Source organism: Epinephelus moara, chromosome 13 (assembly GCF_006386435.1).
Source record: "Epinephelus moara isolate mb chromosome 13, YSFRI_EMoa_1.0, whole genome shotgun sequence".
NCBI classification, from domain to species: domain Eukaryota; kingdom Metazoa; phylum Chordata; class Actinopteri; order Perciformes; family Serranidae; genus Epinephelus; species Epinephelus moara.
The window spans coordinates 22,326,911-22,337,962 of record NC_065518.1 but is presented as its reverse complement, the minus strand read 5'-3'; the positions used below and the strand labels follow the sequence as shown (position 1 = coordinate 22,337,962).

The 11,052-nt window shown below is 41.6% G+C and overlaps 1 protein-coding gene across 2 annotated transcripts in view; it reads left to right on the top strand.

Moving 5' to 3' along the window:
* LOC126399796 (circularly permutated Ras protein 1-like) overlaps positions 1 to 9,984 on the top strand; it is a 16,343-nt gene extending 6,359 nt beyond the window's left edge. The window contains exons 6-21 of one of the 2 annotated variants that reach the window (XM_050060061.1): positions 1,449 to 1,520; positions 1,625 to 1,698; positions 1,937 to 2,122; positions 2,214 to 2,255; positions 2,442 to 2,531; positions 3,164 to 3,315; positions 4,016 to 4,097; positions 4,297 to 4,427; positions 4,665 to 4,749; positions 4,864 to 4,970; positions 5,095 to 5,207; positions 7,065 to 7,182; positions 7,795 to 7,935; positions 9,380 to 9,473; positions 9,556 to 9,582; positions 9,696 to 9,984. In XM_050060061.1, the coding sequence (XP_049916018.1) occupies positions 1,449 to 1,520; positions 1,625 to 1,698; positions 1,937 to 2,122; positions 2,214 to 2,255; positions 2,442 to 2,531; positions 3,164 to 3,315; positions 4,016 to 4,097; positions 4,297 to 4,427; positions 4,665 to 4,749; positions 4,864 to 4,970; positions 5,095 to 5,207; positions 7,065 to 7,182; positions 7,795 to 7,935; positions 9,380 to 9,473; positions 9,556 to 9,582; positions 9,696 to 9,785 (1,604 nt within the window). In that variant the 3' untranslated portion in view covers positions 9,786 to 9,984. Of the gene's footprint in view, positions 1 to 1,445; positions 1,521 to 1,624; positions 1,699 to 1,936; positions 2,123 to 2,213; positions 2,256 to 2,441; positions 2,532 to 3,163; positions 3,316 to 4,015; positions 4,098 to 4,296; positions 4,428 to 4,664; positions 4,750 to 4,863; positions 4,971 to 5,094; positions 5,208 to 7,064; positions 7,183 to 7,794; positions 7,936 to 9,379; positions 9,474 to 9,555; positions 9,583 to 9,695 lie in introns of both variants that reach the window. The other variant, XM_050060060.1, reaches the window with a different exon arrangement.
* Positions 9,985 to 11,052: the final 1,068 nt, after the last annotated feature.

Genomic DNA, 11,052 nt, shown 5'->3' with positions numbered 1-11,052 from the left:
AAAAAAAAAATTTTCACGGGCCATTTAGTGAGTTATTACAGACACCGCTATCGGCTAACAGCTAACGGCGTCCCTACGTCGTCCCGGTCAAAATGGTCGCGCAACGATTATGTCACATCCAGAGCCCGTAACTTTACAGGAACCTTCCTCATACTCCGCTCTCAGTGGAGACACGGCAGTTGAGAGGGCCGGGCGAGAGGACGTTCCTGTAGTAGTTCCTGCCCCCCAAATAGTACCAGGAACTTCTTCAGTGGAAACGGGCCTAATGTGTAGCCTTGCAGCCAATTTTTCCCAGTGGCCACTTGCAGTATTGTAGTGAAAAAATCCCATGCGACCCAGAGTATTTTCCCCATGGGCCACCATGATAAAAGAGACATCAACTGGACACCTTGAACTGCAAACAAAGGTCAGTTATGACTCTTTCTATATGATTTTTTTATCCATGGAGTTTATATATTTGTAAGCTTTCCTAGAGCCAAGAAAAGGCTTTTTAACTTTATTTAAACGCATCTGTTCCTGCTCCATGCATGAGTGCCTGAAGTTCATTTTTTGTTCCTATGTGCTGACCCTTTTCTTCAAGAGCACCTGGGTTTTTTCTTGAGTATCATGTGATTAAGACGGTCCTCGAGCACACTACTATCTCATTCTTCAAAGCCAAGAAAAGCGTTTTAAAACTCTGTGACGTCATCACAATGTATAGTCTATAAGCTGAGCACGGACTTGCGGGAGAGACATTACTGCACAAGTAAATCCAGAAGCTAAAAACTTTATTTGGCGTATGTGCCAGGCGAGCAACTCCACTGGAATGAATAGGCTCCATCATGGCAACTGGTCCAGTCATGGGGTCCAGATTTTTCCTTAGTCATTAGTTTGAGATCCCATATTCAGCATCATACTTGCATTTGGGCATTTTGCTGTCACTGTTAAATATCTGCACTTTAAAATAAAGCGTATTTGCGAGTCACTTGCCAGTCAATGTTAATGTCTTGCTCTGTCACGAGCCTTTCTTCTGTAAGTAGATGCACGCTTCCATCTGTGCAGTGATACAGTTGGCGGGTGTAGTTCAGAAAGAAAATAGTTCCTACATGGAAGTGCTCACAACAAATTCTGTGGATTATCTAGAGTAACCAGGTCATAGTTTCCCAAAAGAGACATTGCTGTTGAGTTTTTCAAATGTATTTATCTGGCGCTTTGAGCACCACAAGCCGAGTGCCATCCAGTTCCATTATATTAAGAGAAGGCAGACATCTCTACGGCTGATATCTCCATCACACAAATGGCACTACAGGTAAGAGGAAAAATACGCATTTCTTCATTTCATTTGGACTGTCACTTTATCTTTAACAACTAAACTCCATCTTAAACGCCATATTAAATAGATAGGTCTTTAATTTCCTTATAAAAATGTTTATTTTTTAACGATCTCGTTCCAAACTCATGATCAGTAGATAAGGGGCCTCTGCCGGGGAATCCTAATGTGCTCCTTGTCAGTTTAGGAAAATTACTCTCAGAGGAAAGAGGTCAGTAAACTTTTATCATCACCATAAAATCTTCATTATCGCCCATCTACTTTGATTCTCAGTCTTATTGGCTTATGACTGTAATGATGTTTGCATATTTCCAGTGGAGACCATCCAAGGAGAACCCACCTCCTGCTCCCAGTGCGGCTCTGTGCTGGACACCTGCTACGACAATGTGGTAATTACGTGCTGTATCTTTAATTCCATCTTCATCCTGAAACTGATAAGTGGCAACACCATTAAGAGGCACTGATCTTGAGTGTGGATAATAACTGTAAATCTCCTTGTAATCATTACTGTGAAATACAGAGCATGACAAGTATTATTGATCATAACATAATGAAACAATGGGTACTCAGTAATCTTGGTAATGTTTCTTAATGTAACTAACGTTCTCTCCTTATATTGAACTACAGGTTAATGAGTGTTACTTCTGTCAGCCCTGGGAGCAAACCAGCACACCCAGTATACCTCCGTGTCCTCTAAGTGGTCACCAGGATGGCCTCTTTTTGCTCTGTCCCAGTGAAAAGACCCTGTGCGCGACTGACACTCTGCTGCTCTTCTGTATTGACATCTCAGGCTCAATGAGCATCACCTCTCAGGTAAAACCACACGACCTGACACTGATCTGTTTACTGTTAAAGCCGTCTGTGACAGCTGGTGTTTCAAAGGATCAATCTCTGTTGTTTTAAGGTGTCGGAGGGAGAGCATGTCTTCCACAGATCCCGTCTCCAGGTGAGGTCTCTTGTGTAAGCCTGAAAACAAACACTGTGTGAGTCTTAACATACTGTAGGTAGAGTCCATTAAACTCTACACAACATCATGTGTACATGCACAACACAGAGTACTATAACAGTAGCAGCTGTCCAAAGATAGTTTAAGATGCAGTTGTTAATAAGAAGTCATTGTCTTCAAAATCAGTTTGTCCAGGAAGCGGTGTTGCAGTGTGTTTGGACACTAAGTCAGCAAAATCCTGACATACGAGTGGGACTCATCACCTTCAACAGTCAGGTACGTACATGATCATCATAGACTTGATCCTCCTCTTTTTTTTTTATTATCTATGTCTCTTACTTAGGTTTGTGTCTGACATAAATGTGGTTCGTTTTTCATTATTTTCCCGTATAGAAATGCAAGTGAGTGCAAATGCAAGTTGTTACTGTTGCCTTTTCATAAAGGAATACTTCACCTGCAAAATGACCAACTGTCTAACCATTACTCAACCTGTGTTATGTTGAATTCATGAAGGAAACTTTGTCTTCCTTGCATGCCTGTACGGTGAACGGAGAATCCAAAAAGAGAAAATTTATTTAACAACAGCAAAACTATATCATACAAAATGTTACAAATGTTTTTAAGCAAAAATGCATGTTTGGAAAGTATTGATCATATTACTGGATAAATGAGACTTGGATTATACTGAGTGAGTTGTGCAGAGTTTGTGAACAGATATTTTGATAGGAACCCTTTTCAATTCAATTTGTGAGGAAGGCTCTTTTTTTTATTTGTTATTTACTGTAGAGGCATGCGAAAATACAAATTTTTCTTCACATGTTGAAGGTAAAAAGTGGTGAGCAACTAACGCACAAATGGTCATAATGCAGGTGAAGTATTCCTTTAACCCTTGATGTTTGTGTTGCCAGGTGACAGTACATGGAAATGAGAATTTCACGTCACATTCCCTGTGTGGTCCTGAGTTGTCTGACAGCGACTTTCTGAAAGAGGCTGCAATTAGTTTCCCCATTCCACCTCCACTCTCACAGACTAAGGACTACCTACAGAGACAAGTCATGGGGTAAGACGATCAGTTGTTTTGTCTTTTATTGCATAATAGAAATGCTATCCTCAGACTAGAAAAGTGCACTCAGTAGAGCACAGACCTCCGCCAGGTGACAGCTATTCACAGTTAGAGAATGCACGTAGTATTGCTGGGCCCGGGAGAATTGTCCCTCTAATCTCCCTTACAGTCACGATGGCGGCAAAGTTAAGGGGTGCCTTATGGTGCCTAACCTTAGTTGATCCTAACATGCCCGATATGGAATTAATCTGCAGATGCTCCAGTACGAAATGAGACCAAACTTTTCTATCGGTGTCAGTTTTTGAGCCACGACGAAGGCCAGTAAGGGACCTTGTTTTTAGCCGAGACAATTTTCGGAAATTCCTTTCGCTCTCTGCTTTTGCTACATGATTTTGTTGCAGACCTGTGGCCCCTACGGTCCGGTTTAGAGGAGTGAGGAGTCAGCAGTGAATGATGGTATAAAACAGTCAATAAAACAAGTTTTCAACAATTGTGAATCACCACAACCACGAGAGGTCCTTTAGCATACAATTGTAAATGTGCACTCAAAATATTAGGCTGATTGATCCAGTAGTTTGCGAGATTAGCTGCTACAGACAGATACTCATACTTACACATGCATACACACACGATACACAGGGATAATAACATGTTGATTTGATTTGATTTTTGATTTTGATTTTCCTTTTGTTGAAAGATTATCTGAAGGTGGGACCACAGCTCTTGGTCCAGCTGCTCTCCTCACGATTGCAATAGCCTCCAGACAGCCAGGGGCCAAGGTAGGTTTGGTCATATTTACAACATCACACCAGTGCATGTTTTTAGTCCATAGATGATATAAAAGGAAACAGGTATACCGCACTGTGATGGTCACCTGTACTCATTTTATTTGAATAGATTTGTTTCTTGGCCATTTTTAATTTGTCTATTCTCTAAAAACAACACAATCCTGACCTGCTATCCCCGCTGATCTTGAAGGTGATTATCTGTACAGATGGGAAAGCCAACACAGAATTGGGGAATCTGGAGGTAGAGGATAATGATGCTCGCACCCTTCTCTCATCTACCATCTTCTACCAGGAGCTGGGGGACTATGCTGCTAAACAGGGGTTGGTACACATCTCCTCATCAATGTCGAGAATAGAACAAGCGTTAAAATCAATATCATACTGCTGAGATGACAGTTAACACTCATTTTCACATGAATCACTGCTGCTCCACCAACAAAAATAACTATAAGACTGTAACCAGTGATTATATTAGTACTAATGAGGGCCTATAAAGGCTTATTATGGCTCGAGTGGTCTGGTGCTGTGCTGTAATGAAGTTCATACTTCTTTCATTAGTGTGACAGTGTCTGTGCTGGCCATAGAGGGAACAGACTGCAGGCTGGATGAGCTGGGAAGACTCGCTGATCGCACTGGAGGGAAAGTAAGATTTGTTGTATTGTGTATCAACATTTGGCAGATTTTTATACGGCGTGCCAGTATTTTTATTATGTATATCACTCATCAGATGTTGTTATCTGTGTGTTTCGTCCCCTAGGTGGTGATAGCAAGCCCCAATAGGTTGCACCAAGAGTTTGAGCAGATCATCGAGAACAGGACCATCGCTACACACTGCACTGTCACATTACTGCTGCCCAACTCACTGTACGTTCTGCACTATGCATACCTTTATTACTAATATTTCTAAATTCTTTATCAAGTAGTCTAGTCGGCACATGAATGCACTTAAAATTACTTAAATAATAACCACTGACTGATGTTGGTCCAGGCGTATGAGAGGAGAGAAGGAGGCAGGACACATAGGAACCAGAGAGGTGGGGAATGTGGACCCAGCTACAGAGATTACCTTCCAGTTTGGAGCCAATGAACAGGCCGCAGAAGGTGAGAAGAAACTGGTACAGTATGTCACCACTGACAGGCTGGGTAGTTTGGCATGCATGACAGTGTCTCACTGCAGACTATGAATCTGCATCCATGTCTTGCCACCACACATAGCTGCAGCCCAATGCTTTCATCTTGAAACTTCCCTGAATGGGCCTCAGGAAGTTCCTTAAAATGGAAATAGAGAAGTTTTTTGATGGTGAAGTAAAGATTGATTGCACAGTATAATGGCTATAGAATAACGACACCGTCTGTGTTTAGACAGGGTCCTTGTAAGCCTCGTTTTTGCTTTGCTATCCTGTCTTCTACCTAGTATGATCTCCTGGGGCAATGTAAGCTGGATTTACAGCGCAAAGGAAGTTTGTCAACCATTGCACGAAAATAAACATTATACACATAATGGACATAGACACGGTGATGCCACCCATTTTGAAGCTTTGGGTTTGGCATTTTGGCCATTGCTGTCTTAGTTTTTTAGAGCCAGAGGTGATCATATTTGGATGAGACAACTCTCACTCAAAGCAGCCACTCCCTAAATAATTCCTAAATTTAAGCCTCAATAAAATCTAAATGTTGAATTTTATAAAAATTCACCTCCTGTACAGTTGTCATGAACGAGGAAATTAGCTATAGAGACCAAAACCGTTTCTTGTACCAAGCTGTAAACATGTTTATTTCGGCTGTGAAGTTGGGCATTTTTACATGGGTGTCTATGGGATTGAGTTGCGTTTAGGGCCAGCCTCAAGTGGCCATTCAAGGAACTGCAGTTTTTGACCCTTTCGTAATGACTTTATTTTTCAGCCCAGAGGCTGCCGCTTGGGTGCAACCAAAACAGGAAGAGGACAGCGCTTTTGTTTTCCCCAGTAGCTGTCAGTAGCTATCCCCATTTACCAGAGTATTAATGTAACTTATGTGCCATTACTATCCCCAGTAGCAGACAACCAAAGACAACCAAAGCACCTTTGAAAACTGTGTCAGTAGCTAGGCTAGGCTGTGCCCTCAAGAAGCAAGTCTTGGTAATAGATAGTTGGTCATCTGAAAATCATCACTATATGATGAAGTTATAACTTTGGTGATCCCCTGACTTCTCCTTTGTTGCCATCATTGGGTCCAAATATTAATTTGTCCAATATTTTGGTTTGACCATCGACCTTCCCTGTTCTTTGCATTTAGTGTCAATTAGCAACTGTTGGCATGCTAACAGGCTAAGCTAAGATGGTAAATCCTGGAAAGTAAACATCAGCATGTTAGCATAGTTAATGTGAGCATGTTAGCATGCTGATGTTAGCATCAGCTAAGTGGTGCTAAAGGCAGAGTTGACTCCTCATACAGGCCAGACAGGGTTCCCCAACTTAATATCCTCTTGCTATGACACATTAATGAGACCTTGTAAAGGATTTTATGTTGTCAGCAATGTTTATTTCCCGGGGTCAATCTGTTGAAGTCACCCACCTACTTCACCTATCATAGCCTACTGATGTTATGCTCCTTCTTTTTGTACAATTCAAACTGCAGTGTAAAACACCCACCTCCCTTTGTTTGTTTGCAATTTGAACTGCGAAGGTAGCCCTTACCAGTCTCATACAATGTTAGTTCATGTCAAGAACGTTGGATCATGAGAACACAGTACACTGGGAGCAGTTTGACTCATTCAGCCACTGCACCACTTATACCGGTATTTGCTCATTTTAGTTGTACATCTACATCTGTAAACCAAACCAGGCAGTGACACCATATGGTCACAAAGCAACACACACTGTCTCTGTGCTCCAAAAACACTTATGTAGATTGTTGTTTTTAAAAAAAAACCCTGAAAACTTCGATTTATAATTGTGTCCTTTTTGTGTTTGTCTTCAGTGTCAGTGCCTGCCCCTGGTAGCCGTGTGTCCATCCAGCTGCAGATCAGGTACAAACACAGGAAGGGACAGACAATGCTCAGAGTGATCACCGCGGAGAGAGATGTTACTGATGACAGGTGATAATAATGTTTCCATAATTACAGTATTTTTTTTCTCTCTTTTGTGTTTTGAGATTACCTCTCCCTCTCTCTCTCTCTCTCTCTCTCCCTCTCTCTCTCTCTGTCTGTCTCTCTCTCTCTCTCTCACACACACACACACACACACACACACACACACACGCCACTGAGCTGTTTGCATGCTTATTTCTTTCTTGTAAGCTTAAACAAGTCATTATCTTCTGACGTCTTTAATCAACGAGGCGTTCTCACCCTGAGGACAACAATTGATTAGATGTATTATTTTATACCAATCTCAGTGAGCCTTTAGGCACAGCAGTTTTGAAAATCCAAGGAGACTGGCTGTTGCTGAGATACAGGAGCCTTCACATCATGCGGAAATGATTGCACCATGTAAAGCATTTCTCACCCATTCTAACATTTAGTCACACAGTAAATGAACCTCTCAACTCAGTCCGCCTGCTTCATATACTGAATGAAGGTCACGCAATTCATCGTCTGAGCCGCTACAAAGTGGCTCCTGTGTGTGTTTGCACAGTAATATAATGGCAAGGCTGAAGCTGTAAATGTTGAGAAGCACTCTCATGATAAAAGTGTGGCCCTCCTCCTCAGCTCGGCGGCCCTGTCCTCCCTCTCTCTGGCCATCATTCAGCTCAACTCGTCACAGGCCAGCGCCGCTCTGGCTGTCAGAGGCCGCTTCGTCGATGCCAGGAGGGAAGGAGAGCTGCAGAGGAAGCTGATCGAGAGAGCGATGTGAGTAACAGGAGTCATGGAGGAAACTCTGACTGACATTAGTGTGTGGGCAATATGTAGAATGAGAGCTACTTAATGCTGATGTCTGACAAATGGATTTAATGAGGCCGCCCTCATAGTCTATATCCTCAACACGTGGAAAAAAGACAGAAGACAGGGAAAATGATGTCCAGTAATTGTGCAGGTGAAATTAAAAACCAGTTTAGGAACATTTTTGCATGAAATGTTACGAAACAAAAATGTGAGTTAAGATGGCAAACTGTATTGCAGAAATAGAAACAAGAGGATGCAAAGGTTAAAAGTGAGTTAAAGGAAAATGAAAATCAGATGGCTCTTGACATTAAAGGAGTTGTATGTGACATTCAGAGCATATGATTCAGAGTCTGGGGCAGGATAGTCTCCACATGGTTCTCAATAACTGAGTTTTTACCAAACACATTGGGAATAGTATCCCTGAACCAGTACGTAAGCTGTACAGACATGTACATAACCCCTAGATCTGTTTAGTGTTTCTATTGCAGACAGTACCACGTCACTGCTGCTATTAGCTCTCGCCTCTTCACCAGGGATGCAGAGGAACATCTTTACCTTGCAGACTGTCAATGGAACGATGTTGAATGCCGACAGTTTCAAAACAAAAATGAACAGACTGGAGTGTTTACTGTTTCTGTCACAGTTGCTGGGATCTATAAAAATAGCAGTGTGTTGAGTTCTTGTTGAGCAAGAGAGACGATTCTTTATCGACCAGTCAATGGACTACGATGTTTCTAGCTCCACCTTTTGTGTGTGACGAAAAAACGGGACGGAATGGAACAGTTCTATCAGCACCATCCACAACTTTGATGATGGATACGTAGAAATAACTGTTCTCATGTGTCACAGATTAAACTGAACCAAAATACTTGGTGGAAAAAGGGGCAACATAGAGGTTGCCAAGCTGGCAGGTAGCAGCTAATGTTGCTTACAACAGTCTCGTCCCCTCTACTGAGGGGGACAGGAAGGTTGGCACTATGCTTCCACGTCAATGCCGTCCCAATATCATTAGTAACCACTGTATGAGCACATTGCAGAGTAGCGGCAGTGAGCTAGCCACTGAGATACACACAGAGACTCATATGCACTAATATACACGTGCAGGTGGACCTCTTATCACAACAACAAACAGAGGAGCTTGGATTACAACACAGAGGCAGCGTGACTTCATTCTCTGCTCAGGATGTTATTACTCCACTACAGTATATCTTTACATAGCAAATAGTGGTGTACTGCTATATTAATGGTCTGCAAGTTGCATACAGCTCCTTTAAATCAGTCAAATGTCTTTATTCCTCGTGATCAACTTGATGTTATCAGTAAAATGACAGTACGTGTCTGAATGCTGTAGATGTAGAATATTTCTTGGCAGATACTGTAATGTACAAAGTGAGTCTGTCTGTGTTTGCAGAGAGCATAATAGCAGTGCAGAGGACCATCAGACATACCAAGAATGGGTTAAAACAATGGAGCCCATATACAACAACATACATAACTTCACAAGGGTGAGTATTAGCATCTTTTTAAATCAGGTTCAGTGTCACACGTTGGTTAAAATGACCGTAACGAACTCTTTGTTCTTTGCAGAGACAATCCGTGGTTTCAGACTCGCAGGTAATTGACGTCATGTCCTTATAAATTACTAAAATACTGCTTGGTACAAGAATACTCTGCCTGTTTTGCTTAACTTTTTATGGTAATCCTTCCTTTTATTCACCTCCCACCAGTCTCTAACAGACGCTGGTGCAGCGCTGCTTTACACCATGAAGCACAGCAACAGGAAGTCCATCTCAGTGAAGAATAAACATAAACTCTAGCCAACTGTCTGCCTCCACCTTTTATCTTGTTGGAAGCAACTCAAGTCATGAATGACACGGATAAATACCGCTGTTTGACTTTGATTATCAGGCTGAATAAATATCCCTCACGTATTTCAGTGTAAATAATGTATTGCAGTGTATCAACATGAAACACGGTCACTTGTATCATAAAGAAACTCATTTCTCAGACCTCAAATGATTCCTGTCAGTGTTGTATGTCAAAACTGCTGAGGCAGTACACAGAGTACATGGGTGCGTGTTTGAAACTGTTTGGGTTTTTCACTAACCAAAACACACAGGAAAAACCTGACTCAGAGCCAACACCTAGATCCTTTAGTGTCATCAAAACACACCTCACTACATACTGTATGTTAACCTCCAGCGGAGTTCATACAGTTCTGATAATTATGTAATTGCATTAATTTCTTTCTACCTTACTTGGCCATGCAACAGAGAATTTAATCAAACAACAGCAGCAAAGCATTATGGTTTACTTTATTTTAAAAAAACATACAATATATATTGTGGTTCAGACATAGCCATAGATTTCAGGGGCAACGTGGCCCCTTACACCCCACCCCTAAAAATATGATTAAGATTACTTTTATTTTGACAAATTTAAAGACATTTCCACTTTAAGGTGATGCGGAAAAGGCATACATTTGTGCAAAAAAAAATCACCGTGAGGCAGGAAATTTGTGACTGACATCAAAATTTCCTGATGGCGGACCCTGAAGTATAGCTCTACAAAGAAAACTGGATACAACATTGGAGGTAGGGCTGCAACTAACGATTATTTTCATTGTCGACTAATCTGTCGATTATTTCTTTGATTAGTCGACTAATCATTTTATCGAAAAATGTGTGAAAATGTTGAAAAATGTTGGTCTGTCTTTCCCAAACCCCAAAATTATGTCATCTAATGTCTTGTTTCGTACTCACGGCAAAAGGTTTTAGTTCACTGTCATGGGAGAGTGTGTAAAGCTGCCAATATTTGAATGTAAGAAGCTGCAATATTTATAAGTATTTTGGGGTACTTAGTACTTTTCTATGAAAAATGACTCAAACCGATTAGTCATCAATTAGTCGGCTAATCGTTGCAGCCCTAATTGGAGGAGGGCACCTCAGTGGAGAGACTTCTTCAAGCCCCAAGATCAGATTGAAGTTGGTGAAGATGGCTTTAAGCAGTATGATGTCATTACTGCTCTGGACATGGACGCCATGATGAGTACGATCTATGCATGGTTGGACAACCCAGTGAAGT